Source organism: Crocodylus siamensis, chromosome 1 (assembly GCF_052110815.1).
Source record: "Crocodylus siamensis isolate JL-2025a chromosome 1, ASM5211081v1, whole genome shotgun sequence".
Taxonomy (NCBI): domain Eukaryota; kingdom Metazoa; phylum Chordata; order Crocodylia; family Crocodylidae; genus Crocodylus; species Crocodylus siamensis.
In genome coordinates this window covers 1,895,136-1,921,742 of record NC_143395.1, presented here as the reverse complement: position 1 = coordinate 1,921,742, position 26,607 = coordinate 1,895,136, and the positions used below count along the sequence as shown (strand labels likewise).

Genomic DNA, 26,607 nt, shown 5'->3' with positions numbered 1-26,607 from the left:
CAGGACATTTCTTCTTCAAGTATCCCTTATTTTGAGTGGGGGTTTTTTTGCTTAATTCTTGGTTTTACATTTCATCCCAATTCATGATATTGGCAGGAAAAAGGCTAGCGCTAAGCTGGAGAGAAAATAGACTCTATGATCTCCCACAGTTCAGCAAAACTTCAGTCTTCTGAATAGCAAATCAGTTTTCTCCCACTGTGCTTTTATTGTCTTAGCAAAATGTGTGTTATCTTAAAGCTTATTTTAAAAGGAAAGCCCAAAGAAGGAACAGAGCTCCAAAATCCACGTGTATAGCAGCTCCCCCTTCTCCTCCCCTTTAGGAGCTAAAAATATATTTTAATCAACCGTACCATTTTCAGAAACTTGTCTCTCGCATTTTACTCAGACCCTTTGAGTCTGAAGCTCCAGTAATTCAATCAGATTCCTCTATCTGCAAATGCCACTTATTTTGTGTAGAAAAGTCTCCTTAAAGGGGGGGAAATGTCCTGTCACTGCTTCCAACTAGACTGTACGAAACACTAAAAGCTCATGTGAAGAAAAATCTGAGGGAGAGGTCTGGAGCATGGTAGTGTAGGTCTTTATCCTCCTCTAGATTATGGACCATTTTTAAAGAATCATCCCTTACAGTTTGAGGGGGAACAGTTAATTTGTTCGCAGGAAGCTGCTGGCTGTACTCATCGAGCATATGGCTGGTGGAAAGAGATGTCTGTTGTTGGCATTTCGGTTGCTACGTATCTGCAAATAACATAAATCCAAAAACTAGAGCTAATTTCTTTCCCCAGCAGTTGTTAATTTGGAGCAGAGATCAAAACTGCAGGTTGACTTGTTAGCAAGTAAAATATGTATAAGTTTGACCCACTTCCAAACCCCTTCCTGTGTCCTCTTCCCCACTACCAGCTCCCCTAGCCCCTCCCCTGCCCCCAAAAAAAGATTTAAAGACATCCTAATCTTTTAGAGTACATGAGCTGGCAAAAGATATTGATCTATCGGATTTAGTAAACTTCACAGCCAAGAAATACATCACCAAAATGGGCTCTTAATCTCAGGAGGTGCAGTTAATTTCATACTCTGCAAGTGTGCGGGGCTGTGGAGGAGCGTCATTTGAAAACTGGGATATAAATGACAGTTTACTTGGAAACGAATGATTTATCAGTCCTGTGAGTTAAGCCAAATAACTGTAAGAGACTTATGGATCATGGCTGTTTCACATTTCAAATAAATCCTGCCGTTCGAGTGGCAAATGACCATTCCTGTAATATAAATAATATTTCAGTAAATATTGGGGGACATATTTCTTTTGCTGGACCCCTTTTTTTTTTTTTAAATTAATGGAAGAAATGGACTGACAATCCCACCAGGGTTTTTCACACCGAGTGCAAACCGACAAGCACCTTGCAGCAGGGCAGACGCCTAGGGACATTCATAAGGCTGAGGCTGTGGTACTTCCAAAAGGCCCATATGTCAGCATTATGGCTAAGTACAGACAGTCAAACAGCCCGAGGCTGAATCGATTTGGTCTTAGCCGGTTAGTCTAAGCCGCGTAGATAGAACCAAGAAGCAAGCGAACAGGCTTTTGATTCTGGAAATGCAGCCACATGCAGTGGTCCAGACCAGAAGCCCGGGGGGCGCTAGAGCACGCCTGCCCGCTGAGCTGGGGCAGACGGCTTAGGCCCAGGCTAGCCCACCTACCCTGTGAGAGGGGGTGCAAAGCATTCTAGGATGCTGAGGGACTGTGAGAGAACTTGCATCTGGAGGGGATCGGGGACAGAAGTTCAGTAAACTGATGTAACCTAAATCAGTTAAGTCTGATGCTGCATCCATCCAGGTTCATCTTAAACCACTTTGGGCCATTTTGAAAGCAGTTTAAGTGCATTGAACTTCTGTTGTGTTCCAGATCTGAACCAGTTTCCAATCATTGATACCGATTTGTGTCATTTCTGTTCCTAGCCCAGGTGTTTTGAACAGTATAACTCCGTTCTCATTCCCATGCCCATGTCTTCTGTTTCAGACTAACCAAGAGGAAGGGGGGAAGCAACCGTTCGAAGTAGCCGTGCAATTTAGAGAGGCCGAGAAGGACCAGGAAAAGACGCCCAAAGTGCCTTCGCAGCAGCATACCACAGACTTCCAGGCACAGGACCCCCAAGAAGGGCCTCCAAGTCCCCTGAGCGAAGCCTCTAGCGGTTACTTTTCTCACAGCGTTTCGACAGCCACCCTTTCCGAGGCGCTCGCTGCAGGGAGCGATGTAATCATTCAGGCGGGTGGGCAAACACCCACAGCAAGTGACCTGTCACCTCCCGTCCCCATCGCTCCAGCGACGACTGCTGCTGACGTGCCAGGGCAGACGGACACCGAGAACTGTCCCACTGTTAAGAGAGAGACTGTGGCCACTTCCGAGCTGAAAACTGCCCACGTAAGGTCTAAGGACAATAATGAAGTGAACAGTAACAGTGGCCTAAAATCCAAATCCTTACTCTCACCTGTGACTCCGAGTGAACAGCCGAATGATGCCTCCTTACCCACTGATGCAAAAATCTACTTTTCTACCTCCGCCCCAAAGAAGGAGCTGCTGCCCAAACAGCCAGTGACTTCACCAGCTGTGGAGTCAGTGGGGCAAGCTACCAGGAAAAAGGACCAGGCAAAGCCAGCCCCCGTTTCAGGATCGGGAGGCACCAGACCACAACTGCAGCCCGACCTCTTGTCCCAGCCCAGCACCATGGCTTCTCCATTCAAAATCCAGAAAGTCAGGACATCTGAGCTGAAGTCATTCAGCAGCATGCTGGGGGGAGACTCGGCTTGCTTGTTGAGCCCAGAGGAGCAGACGGAGGGAGGGAAGAGCACGCCAGCTTCTCAAGGGTCAAGCCACAATGGTGCAGAGATGGTAGATGAAAAACTGGAAGTGACTTCTGATTCTGAAGATGCCAATGAAATCCCAGATTGGCTGAAGGAGGGGGAATACGTCACTGTCGGCACAAATAAGACAGGCACCGTTCGATATGTTGGCCCAACTGACTTTCAAGAGGGAATGTGGGTTGGTGTGGAACTAGACTTGCCTTCAGGTAAGATGCACTCTGTGGCAGGTTGTGACATACTAAGTGTTTAACAGCCGGCGATCCCCATTCATTATAGGAGGTCCCACAATGAGCAAAGAGTCTGGGACTCTCTGGGGATCGTCTCCATTTCTTCTCTTCGTGTTAGCTCTTCCAGGCAGACAGCTGCAGCTGGGGCAAGCATGCCCTGTCTACTTAGTTGTCTTCTGCTCTGACCTCGCAGCCCCCCTCTTTCCAAACTTCCACCAACTCCTTGTTTATAGATTCATAGATATTAGGGTCGGAAGGGGCCACAGCGGGTCATCAAGTCCAACCCCCTGCCCCAGGCAGGACAGAGCGCCGGGGTCAGGTGACCCCAGCCAGGTGCTTGCCCAGTCTCCTCTTAAAGACCCCCAAAGTAGGGGAGAGCACCACCTGCCTTGGAAGCCCATTGCAGATTTGTGTTTCAGTGGGCACGTCCACTTGAGCCGTTTACTGTGGAGCTGACTCATTAGCTCTGTGGTAAAGCCTCAGCGTCTACACGTGCGGCCCTATTAGGCCGCAATAAACTAATAAATGCTAACATGGGGTAGCACTTGTAAACGCAAGTACTATCCTACAGCAGCGGCATTTAGTGCGCCACAGCACATGTGTAGATGCTGATGAGCTGGCTGGGGCACGAGGGTGCTTCAGTGCCTGCCTGCTGCCTAGCCCCACACTGGATCACCCTCCTAGCCCAGCCAGCCCCTTCGCAGCACACTGAGCCGGAGCAGAGCAACCCCAGGCTGGCAGGTGACCCCACAGGGCTGCCAGCTGGGGCTGCTCCGACCTGGCTCAGTGTGCTGCTGTCCATGATGCATGTTCAAATGCAGCGCCCGGGAGCAATAAACTCTGGCATGAACTGCACTGGAGTTTATTGTGCCATACTAATAGCATGTGTAGCACCCAGTGAATTGTATTTGAACAGCTAATCCTCCCCCTTGCTTCCAAAGCCCAACAATAAGTCTATAAGCATGTGAAGAATGTCAACCCTACGGAGGGGACAGATGTAGCCCAAAGCTGCACGTGAGCAAAGGACCATTTAAAATAAATAGAAGCTGACGCGTCCTGAGTAACCGGTAGTCTGTGAGACGGGCTCTCCCAACTGAACTGCAAAGCACCTGGTGGCCCTGGGGGGTGGCCCTCTTCCTTGGATCTCTCGAGTATTTTAACAACTTTCACAGCAGCAGGACGTGGTAACCAAAGTTGTCCTCCGGCTTGACGTGTGGCAGGTTAAGGTGCTCTACCTTGTAGCTGTGCCTGTATGGTTTCAGTAATTGGTTAGACAAGGATTTGCATGGGGTGGCATAGATAGCATCCTACCTGACAACCTCCAGATGACTTCTCTATCACTCGGCTTGAAGGCAGGCTTTCTGGTGAAGGTAAGTTGCTGTTCCTGCTGGGGGCCCGGTCATGTCTGGAGCAGATCCGGGCTGGCTGGTGTGGAAGTGAGATGGAGGGGCTCAGCCTGAGCTCTGCGAAGGAGGAACGGGTGTCATGGTGGAGTAGTCTTTGCTAGCACTCCTGAAGCCTAGAAACTCATTCCCCTTAGGACCATGGCAGCCCCAAATCATTAACAGTCCGCTGTGGAAAGGGCGCCTATCTTCTGTCCCCTGTCCATGGCACCCAGGCCCTTGGATGGATGGACGTCCCTTCTAGAGGTGGTTAATATACAGCTGGACCAGCCTTTCTCTGTTTTAGTTTCTCATCATCTCTGCTTTCCATCCATTGTCACTCATTTTGCTGGCACCCCTGTCTCCCTGTGAACAGGAGTGGGCTAACACAGGTCTTTTTCTGTGAGATTTTTCTGGGTGGTTTTTCTTCAAAGATGAGGTGAGGCAAAAGATCCCAGTCTTCCCCGGTCACATGGAGGCCTCTCAGCGAAGCAGTATTTGCTCTAAAAGTATCCAAAGATTTTCACCTTTGCAATAAGCCACTGCCTTGCCCTGTCAAGACTGATGCTGGGTAAAAACTAAACCAGATAAAGTGCTCTCAGATTACGCTGCTGAAAGACACTAAAAGCTTACGTGTCCTGAGGAGCAGTCTGCGGCTCTGACCTCTCTCCGGTTCCAGCCCCAGCTCTCCGTCCTGAAAGAGTCTTTGTCCTCACTTTATTTTTCTTTTCTTTTTTCTTTTTTAAGCCCTTTTGCAGCCTCGTTTCTGTACGTTGGGGAGCTCACCTCCCTCCCCATGCCCTCTGGGTCTTGTATGCTATTCACATTTCTGGTGAATGCCCACCCAGCTGTCAAAGGAGGAGATCGCGCAGATGGTTACGCTGTTGGTTTGTGGATCACCCACCCCCTTCCGTCCGGGGAAAGCTGCATCCACGTGGAAACAGGCACGAGGATGAAGAAATAACTTCCAAGTTGCCAGACTCTCGAAACAGTTTTTCTGAAGGAAGTTCACATCTCTGCCATAAATTTAGGTTAGGGAATAGGGAGAAAGAATAACTTGCCACAGCAAAGCCTAGACTGAGCCATCGGTATACAGCATCCGCGACCCTTTGGCGGCCGGGGGGGGCGTCACCGAGGACGGGAGAGCGTCAGCCAAACAAAAATGACCCCGTGGCTACGTAAGTGTTCAGACAAAGATCTGCTATAGTTCGCGGCAGTTGAAATCTGTCTCCTTATGGTGCCCAGGACAGTGCCTTTTGAGACTGAATTAAATGCGCTGTTGAGTGGGAAGGATGAGGATAAAGGCAAATACCGGGATGTTCGGAGGTGCTAGCAGGATGGGCGCTGCAGCTCCCATTGGCTTCGGTCTGTCATTGATGCCGAAGATCAGGCCAAAAAGCTATTTAAAATAGCTTCTTTCCCCTCCCTCCAGAAGTTTTGTCTGTCACTGGCTGGCTGCACTGAATATTTAACATCTTGGCTGAGCAGAAAGAACTCCCTTGACTCGGTGGGGGGGGGGTAGAGCAAGGCGACTCGCTTCCACGTTAATTGTCTCCATCACATAGCCGCCTGGCATTCGTTTCTGCCTGGTACCTCTATAGTTTCGTTTGCCGGCTTTCAGGAACATGAGCCATGAAACCAGACGGTTCTTCCTGGATCATCGAGTCCAGTCTCCTCCTGTCTTAGGCAGCCATGTAAATGCGTCTCGTTAGAAAAGTGACACAGGTTAGTCGTTTTAAACAGCTTGGGTTTCCTGCCTCCCACAACTCCTATTGGAAGACTCTTTGATCGCATCTTCTTCTGCTTTCCAGCCCGTATTTATTCTTATCCAGTTGATGCCCATTTGTTCTTGGGCCAACGTCATCTTTTAACTTAAATAGCTCTCTCCCCGCCTTGGTATTTCACCCCTCCGTGTTTTTATAGAGAATCTCCCTCCTTGGAGGTTCTTGAATCCCGGCTCGACAAAGCCTTGGCTGGGATGATCTAGTTGGGGAGGGTCTTGCTTTGAGCAGGGAGTTGGACTAGATGCAACCCCCAACGTCCTTTACATCCCTCATTTTCTGTGATTCTCATATTCTCTGTATTCATTTTGCTGGATTAAATGAGCCAAGCTCTCCTGGTCTCGTCCTGTACAGTAGGTCTCCTGATACTCCCGCTATTCCTGTTTTGTTCCTGTTCTGGATAAAATGACTCAAATTCGCCTTTCTTGGGATGGGGGTGACCAGAGCTGAATGATGCTCCAGGTGGTCTCATCAACACCTTGTACCTCGTTCGTAGGCATGAACATTTCCTTTTCTCCTTGAACACCTCAGCTGATGCATCCAAGGATCCGGTTTTCACAGCCGCATCGCATTAGTGACTCACCGTTATCTTGATAGACTAATATGCCTAAATCTGTTTTCTTCCTCTGTCCTTTCCAACCGCTGAGCTCCCAGCTTATAGCTGAAATTTTTATTAGTCCATAAGTGCATTACCTTGCGCTCTGTACTTTTAGCATGTCGTCTTGTGCCAAGACCTTTCATTTCCTGCCGCCCAATAATTTCCCTTTCAGCACGACATGTTGCTGTCTCCCCATTAGCACCTTCTTCACCTGTGTTTCAGTGCATGTGCCAGTCCTCATCTTCTCCAGCTTAACTAATACTTTTCATATGTGTTGCCTTATAAAATGCTTTCCTGAACTCTCGAGAGAGTAGATTGACTGCATCTTTTCTTGCTCAGCAAAGCAGCTTGCTCATGAGAGAGCGCTCAAATTAGCCACTCACAATCTACCTTAGATTTACAAAGTTGCTTTTTATCCTGCTTTTTCCTCCTTATCTTTAATTGTTCTTTCCTTCAAAATTTGTCCTAAAGTCTTGCCTAACTGTAACTCTCAAACCGTTGAAGTGCTATGGTCGGTTGATTCGCTTATCAAGTCCTTTCTGATGACTGTCAAGACAGTACGTATCACAACACACCGCCCCTGGGGATTCCCAGAAGTGAAAGAATTAGCAAATATGGAGTAAACTCCATTTTTTATAGCAAAAGGGACATAACTGCTCTCCTAGGTCAGACCAATGGTCCTTCTAGCCCAGTCCTTCTCCGACAGTGGCAGTAGTAGATACGTTCGAGGGAGTATTTCATAGTTTCATAGTTTCTAGGGTCGGAAGGGCCCTGAGCAGATCATTGAGTCCGACCCCCTGCCATGGCAGGAAATAATACTGGGGTCAAACCTCCTCTTAAAGACCCCCAGGGTAGGAGCCAGCACCACTTCTCTTGGAAGCTGGTTCCAGATCCCAGCCACCCTGACTGTGAAGTCGCGCCTCCTGATATCTAGCCTAAACCTGCCCTCTGCCAGCTTGTGACCGTTATCCCTGGTCACTCCTGGCGGTGCCTGCTGGTCCCCCCTGACTAGTTTGTAACAGGCCACTAGATCCCGGCCCCCCTCGGCCTTCTCTTGTGGAGGCTGAACAGGTTCGGGTCCCGTAGCCTCTCCTCGCAGGGCCTGCCCTGCTGCCCCTGATCATGCGAGTGGCCTCCTCTGGACCCTCTTCATCTCATCCACATCCCTCCTGAAGTGTGGCGCCCAGAACTGGACGCAGTACTCCAGCCGCAGCCTGACCAGTGCCGCATAGAGGGGGAGGATCACCTCCCTGGCCCTGCTCGAGATGCATCTGTGGATGCACGACAGGGTGCGGCTGGCCTTCCTGACCGCGTCCCCACACCACCGGCCCATGTTCATCCTGGAGTCAGTGATGACCCCCAGATCCTTTTCCGCCTCCGTGCTGACAAGAGGGGAGTTCCCCAACCTGTAGGTATGGTGCCGGTTGTTCCTCCCCAGGTGCATCACCTTGCACTTGTCTGTGTTGAAACCCATCCTATTCTCGTCCGCCCACCCCTGTGACCTGTCTAGGTCTGATTGTAGCTGGTATTGCATGGGATATTTCTAGAGCAGCAATCAGCAGCCTTTTTTTCTTTTTTAACTGTGGGCCAAAATGACCCAGTTAGGGGTCAGAGGAAGGCAGATGCTAGGACTCAGCCACCCCCTATATCCTTTTGCCTCTGCCCCACTCCCTGTTCCCTTTGCCCACACCACTCATGGTTGTACAGACCTTTTTTCATATCCCCCCTTAGCCTCTTTTTCCAAACTGGAGAGCCCTAACATTTTTTAGCCTCTCCTGGTATGGCAGCTCCCTGCCTCTGACCGCCTTGGTTGCCCTTCTCTGCACCGTTTCCTGTTCTGCTACATCCCTCTTGAGCTGTGGAGACCACCTTATTCAAGAGTGGGGACCAGGTCAGCCCCCCACCGGACCCCCCTCACCCCAGGGGAGGCGCCCCCAGGCCAAGGGTCAGTGAGGATCTAGTCAGGGAGCGTCTGGAGGGACCGGACGTATTTAAATCAGCTGGTCCGGACGATCTCCACCCCCGAGCACTGAGGGAACTGGCTGAGGTCATTGCGGGACCCCGGCACGGCTGTACGAGCACTCGTGGGGCTCTGGTGTGGTGCCGGAGGACTGGAAGAGGGCCAGTGTGGTTCCCATCTTCAAAAAGGGGAGGAAGGAGGACCCAGGAAATATAGGCCAGTTAGTCTTACCTCGATCCTGGGGAAGCTTTTTGAGAGAGTTATCCTGGCGCATGTCCACGAGGGGCTGGGGGGGAGATCATGCTTAGGGGCAACCAACACGGGCTCATTAGTGGCAGGTCCCGTCACACCAACCTGGTGGCCTCCTACGCCCAGGTCACCAAATCCTTAGACGCAGGGGGAGCAGTGGACATCGTCTTCCCGGACTTTCGGAGGCCTTCGACACTGTCTCTCACCCCGTTCTCATTAAGAAACTGGGGGCTGTGGTGTCGCCCCCACACAGTCAGATGTGTCGCCAGCTGGCGGGAGGGCCGCACCCGGAGAGCGGTGGGGGACGGGTCATGTTCGACCTGGAGGGACGTGGGCAGTGCGGTCCCCAGGGCTCGGTCCTCGGGCCCGCACTGTTCAACATCTTCATCAGTGACTTGGACGAGGGGGTAAAAAGCACCCTGTTCAAATCTGCTGATGACATGAAGATGTGGGGGGATGTGGGCACGCTAGAAGGGAGGAATAGGCTGCAATCAGACCTAGACAGGCTACAGGGGTGGGCGGATGAGAACAGGATGGGATTCAACACCGACAAGTGCAAGGTGCTGCACCTGGGGAGGAAGACCCAGCACCATACCTGCAGGCCGGGGAACTCCCTTCTCGGCAGGGCAGAGGCAGAAAAGGATCTTGGAGTCGTCGTTGATGCCAAGATGAACATGGGCCGGCAGTGTGGGGACGCGGTCAGGAAGGCCAACCACACCTTGTCCTGCATCCACAGATGCATCTCGAGCAGGTCCAGGGAGGTGATCCTCCCCCTCCATGCAGCGCTGGTCAGGCCGCAGCTGGAGTCCTGCGTCCAGGTCTGGGCGCCGCACTTCAGGAGGGATGTGGACAGCATGGAGAGGGTCCAGAGGAGGCCACACGCATGGTCAGGGGCAGCAGGGCAGGCCATACGGGGAGAGGCGACGGGACCTGAACCTGTTCAGCCTCCACAAGAGAAGGCTGAGGGGGATCTAGTGGCCTGTTACAGACTAGTCGGGGGGACCAGCAGGCACTGGGGGAGTCCCTGTTCCCCCGAGCACCGCCAGGAGTGACCAGGAATAACGGTCGCAACCTGGCAGAGGGGAGATTTATGCTGGATATCAGGAGGCGCGACTTCACGGTCAGGGCGGCTAGGGTCTGGAGCCAGCTTCCAAGAGAAGTGGTGCTGGCCCCTACCCTGGGGGGGCTTTAAGAGGAGGTTGGATGTACACCGTGCTGGAGTCGTTTGACCCCAGTACTCTTTCCTGCCATGGCAGCAGGTCAGACTTGATGATTTGCTCAGGTCCCCTCCAACCCTACTAACTATGAGACTGTGAAGATGGAGATTTGTATAATGGCATGACAGTGGTTTCCTTTTCAATTCCCTAAATGATGCCCAACATTTTATTAGCTGTTCTCGGTCACTGCTGCACACACACGTTGTCGGAGAACCGTCTGCAACCTTTTTCTCTCGTTGTTGTTCTAGGTAAGAACGACGGCTCCATTGGGGGAAGGCAGTACTTCAAATGCAACCCAGGCTACGGGCTCCTCGTGAAGCCAAGCAGGGTGAGAAAAGCCACCGGAGCAGCCAGGCGGCGGAGTGCCGGTCTGAGGCTGCAAGGGGGAGCCACGCCGGAGAACCGGAAGAGCGGCAGTTTCTCGGGTTCAGCCTCCAACCTGGCTTCCCTGACGGCCCTGGCCAAATCGGAAGCAGCACCTGCCCTTCGAGCGGAGAAGCTGCCGAAGAATACGGAGAACAGGAAATCTTGGGCTAACTGAAAGACGCCTGCAGGCCACACAGCCTCGGGTGGAACGGCACACGGACAGCGGGCTCTCCTCGGCTGTGCTGGCAGTGCTAAACCAGCCTTGGTAACCTCCTTGTTTGTGGCAAACACTAATGGAGGGAATTACCGTTCCCCGCTTGGGTGCTTGACCTGCTAAATCTTCGCCTGGTCGTGGTGATCAGTCTACATGTTTAAGCTCTTTACGTGAATTATGACACTTCGGCGTGTGGCTTATTTCAAACAATGAAAGTTTGTGTGTTTGCACATGTATATGTGTGTGTAAGCAGTGCTGCTTATCAGCCCGTCACAGATAAAAGGGCAAATTGAGTTATTTGGAGTAGCAAGCGAGTTTCCACCAGCTATAAAATATCGATCAGGCTTATTTACCCAGATACAACATGATATCATACTGCTTTAAACGAGGTTGGCAGCTCAAAATGCAGCATGCAGGGCTCCATCTTCCGGCGCTGGAAGAGCGGTGTCTGCATTGGGCAATAGCGAGGACCAGAAATAGTTGTAAGGCCTTCAGATCGGCCAAGAAGGAAACAAAAACTTAACTTTTTCTTAACGCGACCTAGAACTGGTGCCTGTTTCTAATCAAGTTCTAACGTCTCTGCTCCTATTGAAGTCAACGGGAGTTTTTTGTAGCTGACTCCAGTGGGAGCGAGATTTAAGCCTTTAATTTTAATCCCACCTTCTCAGTGACTCATCCCGTTTTCACACGTGTATTCAAGTGTCATTAAATAGGCGTAAACTAGTTAGTATTTTCGATACATGACAGAATCTCTTTGCCTCTGCTTTCCTGTCCAGGGGCACGCTGGGATCTTGCTTTCGTTGTTTCTCTAGTTTTACCCCCTGGATGTTGGCAAAGACAGCAGCCTGCTCTCGGGCGCGTCGGCCCCGGTTCTGTCTGTACTGATCTACTAGTGACATGCTGCCCCCCCCAAGACAGGCAGGGCGCCCTGCACAGCTTTATAATGTTGGAGAATTATTGTTCTCTAACTGCATGACCCAGTGGTATTTATTTTTATTTATTGTTGTTTTTTTTTTTTTAAGAGAATAAAATAGTTGCGCTTTACAATCATCGGTTGCCAGGCATTGCACAGAGGAGCTCTGCTTACCTCCGTCTACAATCGCCTTCTCCCTCACCATTGACTTGTTCCTAAAATCAGTTTTTTGACACGTTCTGCCTCAAAATGAATAACTGAAGTGGTGGGGGGGGAGGTGAGGGGTAAAGGAAGAGCGTGTTAGGACTGGCTTTCATTCTTTAAACTTGAATTTATTTTTAATCACTTTTCTTGGTATTTAACTTCCCGTGGTGTGTATATATATATACTTTTTTCTAATCAATTCAGTAAAGTTTAAAACCCCAGAAGATTTAAATATTCTGAGCTGCTTATGTTTCGTTTGTAAACTGGACAGCTCAAGCACCCGACGTCCATAATCCTCTGCGAGGAAGGTTCAGGATAGAAAACTGATGATTAAACCTTAATACGGACGTATCCAGCCTCTGTCCAAGCTGCGCATGTGTGTCTAAGTGCCTTAGCCATCTGGTTCAGGGGTCCAAGGGAAAGAGACATTGTCATCAAAGGAGGGAAGAGATGCTTAGTGAAGGAGACGATTATGCTGATTGACTGTAATTAATATAATTTATGCAGAAGGAATAAAATTAAAATAGAAACTAATCAGTCATTGAAATTAAAAAAAAAAAAAGGAATGGGTCAGAATACAGCACTCAGAGATTCGTAGTGCTGTCAAGCCTCGCGACGTCCCAGCGGCGTTTTGTAGCTGGTTCCACTGTGCTCAAGGCTTCCTTTAAAAAAGTTGATATCAAAACGCCGAGGCTGGTTTTCGAGGGTTTTTTTAACGTACAGCCATTCCCCTTGCTGCCAGCACAAAGCAGCCGTGGGGTCGGAGGAAAGAGACTTGTTACCGCTAGAATTGCGGTGGAAGGCGCGCTCATCCTCCTGCCCGGGAAAAAGGGGAAATAAGCAATAAAGACCAGAGACGCTAACCTGCCATTTAACTTGGGAGAAACCGCGTTTTCAGAAGGACGTGCTGCCTGCCACGTACACGGTCTGTTTTGTCAGCGGTTTGATAAAGCTCTGCTGCGAGATGCTCTTCACGCTGCCCTGCAGCGCGGTCGTATCAAACCCCGGGTTTTCTGACCGACTTGCACTTTGGTTCTCCCTTTCAGCTGCGGGAGGTTCGCTTCCGCGGATCGTCCCCTTGGCTTACGCTTTTATTAGCATCCTTTCATACGACTGAGCTTGGGGAGATCCCGACTTCCCTTGTGGTTTTTTAAATTATTAGTAATATTATTTTAACTAGGCCCGTGTTTGGAACGCAGTGTTGTGAAGAGTCAAATCCCTTCCTGACGCCTTTGGGAAGACTTTTAATGACTTTTTAGCAGGTCTGGTTGGCTGCTTTCACCAACACCCGAGCGAAAGGATCAGGTGTGGGGGGGGGGTCAGTATTTCACAGTTTATTTTCCCCGCCATCCACTCCAGTGTAGCCCGTGTTCACACTCATCATGTGCACACTTCATCATTCGTACGGACATGATTAGATGTTTTCAGGAGCAGGGTGGAGGCTAGAAAGCCTGGCAGCTTCCAGGAGCTTGCCTGGGTTATCCTAACTAGTTATGGACAGGATATTGGTTTCCCTAATCACAGAAAATTGGGGTTGGAAGGGAACTTAGGAGGTCATCGGAGACGATGTGGGAGCTATCCAATACTGCCTGCTGTAGAGGAGCAGGGTAGGGCTAACAGTGTTCGTGGAAGATAATCCCTGTCTTTTCTGAGAGAAACTGTGCTGTTGCTCTTATATTTCTGCCTAAATTAGACTAGGCCTTCCCTTCGTTAGGAAAGCACAGAAATCATGATGCTGTGTTTAATGAAGGAACACACGGGCCTCCTTGCGTGGGCAGGGTGGAGTCCCGGCTCCAGCGAAGACCTCTTACCTTCGGCCGACAGCATTTCACTCTCTCACGATTTTCATCGCACAGGGCGCGTCTACACGTTCAGTAATGCGCCACGATTACAGTGCAGTAGCTCAGCACGTGTAACACCAGGTACTAACTTAATGCGTCGCAATCAGCACTACTGCGCATTAACCCAAACGAATGCTTTTTTGTGATGCTTAATGCTCAGTGGACTAATCTACGGCACATTAGCTTGGTTTCTGCCAGCTAGAAGTAGTCCAGTGGTCATTCAGCATCATTTCAGTCTGTGCCCCAGTGTTTTAAACTCAAAAAACACCGCCAAATAAACCCCCCAGGCCCCTACCGTGGCATGCTCTTACCAGAAGCTCTCAAACTCCATTATCTTCCTCTTATTGACATGCCTTAAGATGCTTCTTAAATCTCATTACAGTGAATACGCAGGTCCCTTTTATTCAAAGCGGTTTGGGGTCAGGTTGCTGTCCTCCGCTACCACATTTGCCAACCAGACCCAAGACAATTAGTTAAAAGTTCACGAAAGGAATACTAATAATAATTTTAAAAAAATCCCTCTGGAGAAAATCCTGGAGAAACTTTAGGCCTACATTGGCAGCAGCTTGTCTTTTTAGCTAGAACAGTCCAGCAGTTGAGACCGGTGCATTTATAACGATGCACTTTTCTTTGCAAGATTTTTTTTCACGCACTTTACGCAGGAAAGCGTTTTGATTCCTGTATTTAAAACCCTGTAGTAACGGCTCTAACGTGTCTGCACCGTTTTTTTTACGTTTTCTTTTTTTAAATCGACTCAATCCAGTGGCAACGACTCTGAGTCTCTAGGAATAGGAAATTGTGGGTGGTTTCAAAGTGAGTAGAAAACGTGCTGGTCTAAACACGTGTTAACCACTCTGTAATTCCACTTATTTGCACGTGGCACAACGTTTGTGTAAAGTTGAGACGTGGTGGTTTGTCCCGAGGTGGCCAAAACTATCCTTCCTCGTGGTTTTTTTTTTTTCTTCTAAACAAAGCCAAGTGTTTCTGCTGTGTTGTTCAGAAGATCCCACGATGGTCCCACGTGTCTTGACCCTTCCCCTGTTGAAATACCGTCTTTGGCTTCCTGAGGGGCCTTCGTTCACGGTTACGTTTGTGCGTGACCTGGTCTAGCAGCAGGACAGCGGGGTAAGACGTGGTGACGGTGCTGCACGTGGGACCGTCTGAGGGAAGTCAGTCCCCGTTCTGCCCAGGCCGGTCAGAGGAAGACAAATGCACGTGGGCTTGACTTGGAAACGGTTAGCACCCCTCTCCTTTACTGCGACGAATCGAGGATCCGCGGTTGTTACGGGTCAGACGTGAATGGTTATATGTCACATCCTGTTTGTGAAGACCTGTTCATAGGGCAGCAGGGTCCTCGGGGCTGATGATGAGTCCCCTTCCTTGAACTCGTGTTGCTGTTATGCTGGTACTGTCGACTCTTCTTTGCACAAAACTATGTATTTGAGCAGTGCCTTATCCCTGGGTCACATCCCTCGTACCTTTATCCCCCGTACCTGCCCCGGACTGGTCTCGTCCTGGCCTGAAGTGTTCGGGCTTTTGCTTTCCTGTCATTTAAGTTCAGTGCTGTGAGTGCAGGCGGTTCACACTACAGAATACAAATGGCTCGATGGCTGGGATGACAACCAGTAAGTGTCCCGACTTCTCGCCTCCCAACAACACCCCCTCGCACGTGTGCACGCGCACACACACCCACCGCCCCCCTCCTCCCAAAGAAAACCTCAGCTGGTGTTCAGAGACGCGCTTCTCCTGTGATGTGGCTGCGTCTAATTACCATGAATCCTGGTTTTCTCTGATTAAAAAAAAAAAATCCTAAATTTTCTGATTTGAAAAAATAACCCAAAATCCAGTTTTCCATGATTAAAATGGAACACCACTTGTATGTGTGTGTGTGTGTGTGTGTGTGTATACACACACATAGTGCTAATAAATTTATATAATATATATCAAAAAATATATTAGCACTGTGTGTGTGTGTTTATATCTCTGTGTGTGTGTGTGTGCGTGTATAGTGTGTGTGTTTATATCTCTGTGTGTGTATCTATCTATAGATAGATATACACACATATGTGTGTGTATGGTGTTTCATTTCAATCATGAAAAAATATGGATTTTGGGTTACTTTTTTAAATCAGAAAATTTGGGATTTTTTTATCAGAGAAAACCAGGATCCCTGCTAATTAGCAGCTGTGAGGTGCCTCACATCCCAGCACCACCTTCAGGGCCATGTCCAAAGCAGCTCCCTGGACCCTCGTCCTGAACGGCCCGAACGAAAGGGGTGGAGGGAGGCAGTGGGGCCCAGCACCCTGGCGGCGGTGTGTGTCGCACATCAGCCTCCACTTCCCACCCCCAAGGACCAAGCTTGGAGCACTGCTGCATGATGGCAGCACGACTCTGCACATGAACCCCCCAAAATGTCCCAGGTCATCCCCAGCGACTGCTGTCAAGCACACCGGAGACGGGGGTGGTGAGCGGGGTGACAGAGGGGCGCCCCGGTGGGTGCGCCTGCCCGGCCCTAGGCCGGCGCCGCAGCAAGGGCACAGGGACGTGGCGCAGGGAAGTACGAGACATATCTGAGTAGGAGGGAAAGACCTCTCTGCAACCACTTCCTTAGTGCGGGGACTGTTTCTCTCTAGTGGGAGAGCAGCGCATTAGGTGCCGTTCTGCCCCCCGCCCTGACCGTGAATACAGGAGCCATACTCCCAGCAATAGTATCAGGTTATGAATTCAAAAGCTACTGCTGCACTTCAGGCGTGGCCGAAGGCAGTCGGTCTTCAGCGTCGCTCCTCCCGACACGGCACGTGGTAGTAGCTACCGAATGCAAGCCCTAGCACGGCGCGTGAGGTTCACCGTACCTTTGGGCTTGATCTTCAACACTAATGATTGCAACGTCGCGGGGGGCTTCTGAAACGTGTCTCTTGGGTTGATCTGGTTTGTTCTGTAAATGTTGTGGGTCTGTATATAAAGAGTGGCGATTTAGACTGTGGCTTCAAGTGTTGATTTGATGTACTTTTAAGTGAGCTAAAATCCAAAGATACTTTGTAATGAGCTGTAAAGTTTTTAATGATTTGATGTACAATACTAAACGCCTGTAATATTGTACCATACGTTCGGTGTGACCCGCAGTATCTAAATAAACTCCTCCTCCAGAGTGAAAGAAGCCACCATTATTTTTGCAAGTCCAGTCTTTTCCTGAGTGTTTCGAAGCCACAAATCAGGTTTAATTGAATTGTTCCCAGCTATTAATGCACAACATCTGCACAACAGGCTGCAGCTGCATCTTAGCCGTCTTATGCATTTGATGACTGCATTTTCAAATGGTCAGAATATCGGCCGTCGTCCTCAGACCGCTTTCCAAGCATCCGGCCAAACAGCAGCAGATGCGGGAGGCCTCCAGAGTCTCTGGTCCGTTCCACATCTGGGTGGAGGGAGAGACTCGTCCCAGAAGTCCTGATCCCACAGAGCGGATGTTGGGCCAGAAGTGACCTAGGTAAGCTCCCAGAGTAAATCAGCAGACAAAATCGAGTCTCTTAATGGAAACGTTGACTCCAGCCCCGACACCTGGGTTTGGGGTCGGCACGGCCACCTCTGCCCCCTCGCTGCAGCAGGGGGGAGCGTGCATTTAAGAAGCCCTCCAATAATGGTATTGGATACATGGAAGATTAGAACAAATTTATCAGGTTTCCATATGTAGAAGCTATTGTGGCGTCATCTTAAATTCAAGGTCATCTTGGATTTGGATAAATACAGTAGTTGCGGCTCCCAGCTTTAACCCTTAAGCACACCCCCAGAATCGAGCAGATTGATCGGTGATAACCATACACAAAAAAGAAATGCTCCTGCAAGTAAGAGAATAACTCTTGGTTTTTAGTTCACCCCTGGCTGATATTGCCTAGAAAAACCCCTGGCCTCTCTCTGAAGTCAACTGGCCAAAGAATAAAAAAGAATGTCAATGCCAAAGTTTCTTAAAACATTTAGTTTTAGACTAGCACAAATGCCTGCTCAGGGCTTATGAAAATCATATGCTGTTCTAAATGGACAACATGCTGAACACTTCACAGCTAAATTCATCTTCTGGGAAGAAAAGGTGATTTTAATGATTTAAAAAAAAAAACCCTTCCAAAATATTTTAATACTTTGAAAGATTTTTTGGAGACTGTTCAGGTTGAGGTAAGACATTTGCTGCTGGGATGAACTGAAGGATAAATTTGTTTAAAACCAGAGTGATCTGTCAATGCTGCCCACACGCATGGATGTGAGGAGAGAAGCTACTACGTGTTCGCAAGCTCGTTGATATGTGACAAAGAACTGCAAATACTGTATCGCGCACGTGTGTGTACAACATACCCTGGAGTATAACAGCGCCTTGATTTTGAAAGACAAGAGGAAGAAGATATGACAGAGTTACAGCTACATAGAGCAGGGACAGAACCCAATCGTCAATTGACTTACCCTCCCTTTCCTGCTTAACTAAAGCTGAAACCCTAGGTGCTGCTGAAGACTGGTTTCTATGGGTGGAGCTGTGATTTGGAAAAGAGCCAAAGAGTCTACAGGGCTGCAAAAACAGAGGAAAGACCTGGCTAGTGCATGCACCCCGATTCGGGGTGGGGGGACTGATTTTGGAGAAAAGGGTGCATGTATTATATGTGAGAAAATATGGTGGTAGGGCATGTCTCTAAATTGATGCTACAGCCAAACATAAGGAACGGGAATGTTATTTTGCCCTCTGTACTGGGCGATTCCTTAGACCTGCACCTCCTCTGCGCCGTGAATTGTACTGGAAGAGACCGCACCTGCAAACTCACTGCCGAGTCCTGATCGACGACACCCCGCACGTCCCAAAAGAAACCGCTTGCAAATCTTTTTGGAAAGAGCAGCTTCTCCTGTGTTCTCTCGCCACCCCTGGGTCCTTCAGCATTTGGGAGCTGATCCCGGGGTGGGAAGGGAGTTGAATCGTTAACCGCGCGTCCTCGTTCCTGGACTGCAGTGGGATTTTTCAGCTTCTACCTTACTTTGGTTTTTACTGTTGCAGCTTTTTGCATCACTTGAGTGGATCCGTTCCACTAAATCAGGAGAATGATGGTGACACGTTTGAACGCGGGTAAGGGGATCTTCTACGGACCAAGCCCCTGTGATACAGCAGTTAGTGCAAACATGGAACGAAAGCCCCAGAGAGCTCACAAATCGCCTGTGGGGAGTCCCAGTGCTTTACATGCAGCCTCGCACTCCTGTCTTCGACTCCTCTGCTCTTTTATTTTTTTTTAAGGTGTAGCTAATGAGGCAAATAAGTGATTTGACTTGCCCGAAGTCTGCCAGGAAGTCGGTAGCAGAGGAACACGGAGACCCCGTCTGTCCTGAATTTGGTTCTAGATTAATCCATCACCGCTGTATTGTCACCCCGGTAGGCAGAGGGCACAGGAGTGTTCGGGAAGGCATCGGATATTTATGTGAGTAACAAAAAGCGTAAATGCAGGCCCTGCCCCATCTCCAGACTTCAAGGGGCCTGTCGCCAAGACTTCAGACATGCACGAGAAAGCCCAGAGCCGCGGGGCTGGAAGGGAGCTCCCACGTATCCAGCCCCCGCCCGAGGCAGGATCGGCCCTGTCCAAACCAGCCCAGACAAACCCACAGTCTGACCTCTTTGTAAAACTACTGTTGATCCTGAAACGCCACCGAACCTGCCGCAGGGAAAGGCAGCAGCCAGCGTCCTGCTCCTGCAGTAGGTTGTTAATATACGTGCAAGAGATCCCAGGCGGAGGCTGTGCCTCCGCTACAGGGGAAGGCAAATCCTCCTCCCACCCCCAGTCTGGCCCTGGGGTAACATTGCTTCCTCACCCTGACAGCAGCGAGCGCAGGGGCAAGTCCAGCTTTGGTCCTAGCAGGAGCATTGGCACAGCCCGTTGACCCCCAGCGCCTCTGCAGGAGGCTTAAACCCCCCCGACACCTTGCAGAAAGTTGGGGCAGGGGCAACCAGTAAAGCCCAGCAGCATGGGAAATCACCGTAGGAGGTAGCTACTACTGACCACTGCCCAACCTCTGCTTCCACACCTTCCCTGGGCATCTATTCTGCTTCCTCCCTGCTCAAACAAGGGAGCATTTTTCCTGATAGGCACCCAAACCTACTTTGCTGCAACTTCAGGCTGTTGGTCCGTGTCCTCCTCTCTGCAGCAAGAGAGCAAAGGTGCTTTCCCTCTTCTTCCCGGCTGCCCTTTGAGTAGGTAAAGACTGCTGCACATCTTCCCTCAAGCACCTTTCCTGCGCCGTGGCAGACTCTCGGCTCGGCCCCAGCCGGAGTCTCGCGCTCGGTACTTGCAGGTAGCGGGCGCGTGGGTGAGAAGCTGGAGGAAGGATAGGGCCGGTGCTTGTTTTCACTCCACTTACGGCCAGAGGCCTGGAGCAGCAGTGTCTAAGAGCCCAACCTTTGTCCTGCCCGCCTGGGAAACTGCACCTCTGCCTCTCAGAAGCGGGGACCTCGCTTCGTGCCTGTCAGCCCCAGCCTTGATGGCCGCAGAGCAGGCGCGTGCAGCCCTGTGGCCTCGGGGCAATCTGGAGACATCAGCCCACGCATGGCAGAGCAGCCCAAGGGCTTGGCATTGCTCCTGGCGTGGCACGAGCTGCCCATGTCTGCATCCAACTGGGGCGATGCTTATAATCGCTCCAGCTCTCTGGCTGCCTCCAGGCTGCCCCAACGGTCTGCACAGCCCCCTGAAGCGGCTTCCCCTCCGTTTAGAAGATAAGGGGGTGGGTGGGAGTGCTGCAGCCCGCTCTGCAAGCAGCTCGCGGCGCTGCAACAGGCCGCCCCACTGACCCCCCCGAGAGTGCCCCGAGCACTTCTGGGGATAACGCCAGGTGTGGGGAGAATTCAACAGGGCAGGAAAGTGTTGGTCTAAAAAAGGGTATCGGATTTACCCAAAGAGCCATGTTATCTTCCAGATACTGGCTGCGCTGCGTGTTATATTTCTCCCTAGCAGTCCTTCAAGAGACACCCATCTCAGCTCTAATGCTTAAGCATAGAGGTAGAGGAGCAATGGGCTCAAGCTGCAGCAAGGGAAGTTGAGGTTGGATATCAGGAAGAATTTGCTCATGAGGAGGGTGGTGAAACTGGAACAGGCTCCCCAGAGAGGTGGTGCAGTCTCCATCCCTGGAGGTTTTTAAGACGAGAGCAGACAAAGCCCTGGCTGGGAGGATGTAGCTGGGGCTGGTCCTGCTTGAAGCAGGGGTTGGACCAGATGTGACCCCCTGAGCTCCCTTCAACCCTCGTTGTCTAGGATTGTAGGTCAGCCTGGTGCAAGCAATGGTTTTCTCCTGTAAACCTGTTAACAAGGAAGAACCAGTTTCGCCCACCGCACTGGAGCGCAATGGGTTTTTTGGCCATGTAGCTAGCTCTCCCTTCCACCACCCTGTTTGAGTGCAAGCCTTGAGTTGAACCAACTTTTAAGAGCTTAAGTGAAGGTGCCCATGAGTCATGATGCATCTTAATGGAGACTTCTTTATATTCCTAAGAGTTGTTTGCAGACACAAGCGCTGCCAAGTAATGACACGTGTTTGGCAGGAGGGAGATGACCTGCTTTGACTGAGTCGGGAATCTTGGATTGTAGAATTGATCCATCTCCGTGGCAGGAAACTTTTTTTTTTTTCTTTCCGTCTGCTGCCGCTGCTGCCTTGCAAGTCAATGAGCTCCGCTTCGAGAGCGCGGCGCCTGGGCCTGCGGGATGACTTGCCCATCTCACACGGTCTGCAAAAGCCCTTGCTGAGCGCTGCAGAGTTTATCTTCCTGTGGCAGCAAACATCCCTGTTTGGGTCCGAGAGGAGAGGGATTAGCCCAGGCTTGTGCCTCAGGGTCAGAGGGGGCCACGGGTCCGCTTGCACAAACCAGTCACCGGGGAGGAGGAAGAGCACGGAGATGCCGCACAGCAGCTGCCCTGCAGCGAGTGCCCTGGTGCCTACAGGAAATCAAAGCTGCCCTGCAGCAGCTCGCTCCTCTTGCGCTGAGGCCTGACCTAGGGCAGGTCGGCGTTCATCCGCTGGGCGAGGAGGGCAGCTACTAGAGTGGCTGATGCACAGGGAAACACCAGCCCCCGGGGTTGTGCAATGACTTGCCCGTGCCCTCCACCATCCCCACCATCCTCTTCCTTTCCCAGTCAGGTCCAGCAACACCTTGCAACTGGAGGGAGCGTTTGGGCAGCAAGCGCCACAATTGCAAGAGGGTACAGGCCCCTAAATGCGGCGACATGACCCTGAGCTGCCTGCAACTCCTCCCCGCTGAGCCTGGAGGTGCCTTAAGGTTGCTCATACTTTCAACAGCGGGTGCCTGAATTTCTGCCCCGGAGCGGGCCCAGAGGCACGCGGGCGTTCAGTCCCGTCGAGCCTTTTCCATGCAGGCAGAGAGAGCAAGGAGGCAGAGGGTGCCAAGCTGGCCCCCGCCCATCAGGGAAAGCTGATGGAGGAGACGGGGTGTCCCAAACCGCGCCAGCCGGAAACGCGGGTAGGACGCGGGAGAGCAGTCTGCCGTTCCCGGCGAGCTGCGCCCCCAGCTTCGCCAGCCTGGTGCTCGCGGCAGAGAGGAGCCCCGGGGGCTGAGGTGGGGCACCTAGGACCTCCCGAGGCCCTTCGTTCGTCTTTGCCACTGGGCAAGGCCAGCCTGCACGCAGAGGGAAGGGGGGGCAAGAAGTGAAGTCATAGGGTTGTGATAGCAGTCCTCAAATACGGGAAGGGCTGCCAGAAAGAAGAGGGCAAAGCAGCTTTGGGGTCTTGCCGCAGAGGCGGCCGAGGCCCAGCAGCTGGGAAGTGCTGTGAAGAAAGTGCAGATGGGCTGGAGAGGAGGAAAAAACGATGTCTTAATCTGAGCAGGGAGGCCGCGGGGTAGACGCCGGCCGCCGGGGGCAGGTGCAGCCTCTCCATCGCTGGAGGTGTTCGAAGAGGGTGGGCCGCCACGGCGGGGTAGCGAGCGATGCCCGTGCTCTGCTATGGGGGCTCCCAGGCTCCTGGCCTTGCTGGTGGCCCCCACGGCTCTTTCCGCCCTGTGTGTCGGGGCGTTTGAAAGCCTTCCTCGGCGGCGCCGGGTGCTGCTGCAGCCCAGGCTGGGGATGGGGACCGGGCTGCGCCCGTGCTCCTGCTAGGGCCGCAGGGTCCTGGCTAGAGGGCCTTGCCTCTCCGCTCGGGGTCAGACTACATTTGGGATCAGGAAGGAACTTTACCCCAGGGTCACACGGGTACGGACGGGGGCCGGGGGGGTCTCGAGCGGGTAGTGACAGCTTTTCATGGAAGCAGGACGATGGCCACGGCGGTTCCCGCTTTACCCGTGGCACGTTGGGGTGCCAGGGCTGTGTTGCGTCAGGGCCTTGTGCAGCGCTCCGACGATGGCTTGCCCGGGGCTGATCTGCCTCAGGTAGGGGCTGGGCTAGCCGGGACCTCAGGGCCTCCCTGCTCTGTGGCGAGGAGGCTAAAACGCAGCAACTCGGGGCAGAAAATTGGAGGAAACGTGCCGGGGAGGGGGAGCCCATCCACCCTCGCCGCCGACGCGGGGCCAGCGCCTGAGAAAGGCGGAGGGAGGGCCGAGGAGGCGGAGGTCGCGCTCCCCGCCAGGACCGGCCCGCTGGACAAGGCCCGAGGGCGAGCCGCGGCCCGGGCCTGGCCGGAAGGGCGCCGACAGCGCTTGAGGCCGACGGCGGGGCGCACCGCGACTCGGGGCTGGAGGGACGTGGGCCGAGAGGGCAGCCCCCGCTTCCTGTTCAACGAAAGCTGAACGCCTCGCTGCTGTGCCGAGGGCAGCCCTTAGCCTCGTCCCACGGCCTCGCTCCTCCGCGGGCGGGAGCCTGCCATGAAGCCCCCCGCGGGAGATGTTACACCGGCCTTCCTTACACCACTCTCCGCGGCGGTCAGCTGGGGTCAGCAGTGTCCCTGGTGCCCCGCTACCTCCCCCAGCCCCGGGCGGGTGACGCCCCCCGGGCCCCCTCTGCTTGGGGTGGTAATGGCACGATACCCCAGAGCAATCGTCTCCGTCTGGCTGCTGTGCCCGCTGCCCCGATTAACCTGGAAACCGTGACCTGCCCGTGTTTTCATCCCCGCAGAGCATTTTCTGTTTTGTTTTTTTTTAAACAAAAGCTAAAAGGTTGGTGTTGGTCCCAGAGCTAGGCGCGTGCCCCCTCCTCCCGGGCAGGCAGCGCCCGTGGGCGCACGCTCGGCCTGGCAAAGCGGCGCCGGGTGACGTCCCACGTTGTGCCCGCTTTGTGAATGCTGGCCCGCGCCGCGAGCCGTCAGGCCGTAAGGGCTAATACCGTCCCTGCCTGCACAACCCTTGATTTGCCCCTACAGGGTCGGTGAACGAGGGTGGCGGTAGGCGCCTGGGCGGTATCCCGGGGGTGAGGGGGGCATCCTAGGACGCTGGAGGACTGCAGAGCGCTTGTTTTATCTCGGTGGGGCAGACTGAAGCTACCCTCCCGCAAGCAGCCCAGGGTTAACCCTTGCACGCAGCAGGAGTTAACCAGCTTTAACGTGCCCGTACTCGCACGTGAAGCGCTTTCAGCGTGGTCTGGGTGTAATGTGCAACGCCACCTGTACAGCTGCACGTGCCCTGGCTTGGTTTAGAGCTGTAGGCTCCCGTTTTAGATCCCACCGTAAACTTAAAATAGACACGGGCCGCCTGCTCCTGCGTGGTGGGACACGGGAGGCGAGGGCAACACGGTCTGGCCGTGGGCAGCTGAGTTGCTGCCGGGTCATGAGACGCACTGAACAGACGCTGTTTAGTTTAAAGAGCTCTCTGCAAATTTGGCCTTCTGGAGGAGGAAGAAGTGCCAAGAAATGAGATTTGAGAGCAGTGACAGTCCTGGGAAATATTTTCCAGGAAATAGTTTCATTTTTTGCTTATCATCAGCCCCCTCTCACCCCTGCAGCCTGCCCCGGTCGCTGGCTCTTCGTCTCTCTTTGAAGCGGCGCGCGTCACGGCGGCCGCTCGCACCAGCCCTTCTGGAAGCCGTCGAGGGAAGGTGTCTTTCTAGCAGCGCCGTCTTTGCGACCAGTGTACGAAGCGCGGGGCTTGTTTTAACGGGCGCTGCACTTTAATGTCTTACCATCTGAGCCTCCGCTGAAATGCAGGGTGCATTTGAAGTGCAGCCACTTTGTTCTGAGTCTCTCCCTTCCTGGAAGGTGATTGTAATGCTTCCTTCGACTGTAGCCGGGCTCCATGTGATGTTCTTTGGCCAACGCTATTTTTAAAAGGCATTGAGCAAGTGAGCCTCACGAACAAAGGATACCTCTTTCCCCCACCTTCCTTGAAAGGCACGCTAGCTATCACAGACTTGACTTTCTTTTCCTGTCAAAAAAGAGCCCCTTTGTCCAAGCAATAGCCACGAGTCGCTTGAAGGCATGCTGCTTTGAACATGCATTTCAACAGGTGCATGGAAAAGTCAGCACGCCTGCGGACTGCGAGCCAGAAGGTGCTAGACAGAGATTCAGATCGAGTCCCTGGCGTGGGCGCACCGCCCTGGTGCAATGTTGGACAAGTTGCATGGGGCAGATGGGCATGGCTAAGGCCAGCTGTTTCGGAAGGGACCCTTTCCCTTTTTGGCAGCTAATTCACGGTCAGCCTTTCGACACGGCTTGTGATGCTCAGTCAGGGTTTGGGAAGCGCTCGCGCCTGGGTGAGCCGGACCGGGCTGTCGGAGCAGGGGGCGAGGATAGTTGCACAACGGAGGGTACAAGTACATCCTCCCACGTGGTGGTTAGGTGACAGCATCTTCTGCATGGGGACTGTCCCTTCCTGTTTGTACCGCCGGTACCTATACCGATGGGCTCCAAGGGCTATTGTAGTAACGCGATCCCTTTCTTATTGTTACCATCGCTTAACCATGCATGCAACGGAGAGCAGGCTCCCACCTCCCCCTAAAAGCATTTGCCCCTTTTGGTTTGTCCCCGTATTGCTGTGTACACGAAGCCATGGGCTGAGAAGATTTTATTTTTACTTGTATTCTCAAGGAAAGCTACTCCGGAGGCACAACGCTGGTCGAGACCAGGCAGCTACCCCCCACATCCATTAGGAGATGTCTGGTCTTTGTTCTGTTTCTTGGCTTTTTATAAAGCACCACGAAAACCGAATAATCAAAGGAAATGAAATACATTAAAGCATTAAGAATTCATTTAAAACTTAAATGCAAATAGAATGAGGAAAGTGACCCTGAAAACACTGTCCTTGCGGGCCTGCCTTTTTTCTCGTTGACTTTCGTAGCAAATCGATGCTAGGGGGATAGTTCGGTCCGCCTTTCTAGATGTAAGCCTTGCAAACTCCCCCGGAGATCTCTAGAGTCTGGTTATACCCAGCCGTTTGCTCAGGAGCCTGTCCCTGCCTCGCCGCTTACGCCGGGCCTGGGGGTCACGCAATGGGGGCAGAGCTGGTAGGGCTGAAAGCTCGCGTGCATCAAGCTACGCGGGAAAAAGCACCACCTTTGTGTCTTTAGCTTTTTTGGACGGTCTCGGGTAAGGCTGCTGAGATGTGCGCTACCTTGAATTGGGTTGGGGTCTGGCACCTACCCTCCAGCGAGCAGGGGTTATCCCACCGCTGCTTGCCTGTGGCGCTCAAAGGCTATTCAATGCAGAACGAGAAACAGCGCCGGCAGCAGGAAGAGCAGCCTGGACCGTGCCACAAAGCCATTCAGTTTGCACGAAAAAGTTCCTACTAATATTGGTAAAGGAAGAGGTGCATTGGCCAAGACCCTTGCATACTTCGGTTGTATTCCTGGCCAGCCTGTGAGCAACGACTTGGTGGTGAAAGAAAAAGACACTTCAAGGAAAGAAGGATAGCACAGCCCCTGTC

General features: G+C 52.2%; 1 protein-coding gene across 1 annotated transcript in view; it reads left to right on the top strand.

Moving 5' to 3' along the window:
* Positions 1-16,964, top strand: part of KIF13B (kinesin family member 13B) — a 186,957-nt gene extending 169,993 nt beyond the window's left edge. The window contains exons 39-40 of the mRNA XM_090026560.1: positions 2,009-3,056; positions 10,513-16,964. Coding sequence (XP_089882686.1) covers positions 2,009-3,056; positions 10,513-10,805 — 1,341 coding nt within the window. The 3' untranslated portion in view covers positions 10,806-16,964. The remainder of the gene's footprint in view (positions 1-2,008; positions 3,057-10,512) is intronic.
* Positions 16,965-26,607: the final 9,643 nt, after the last annotated feature.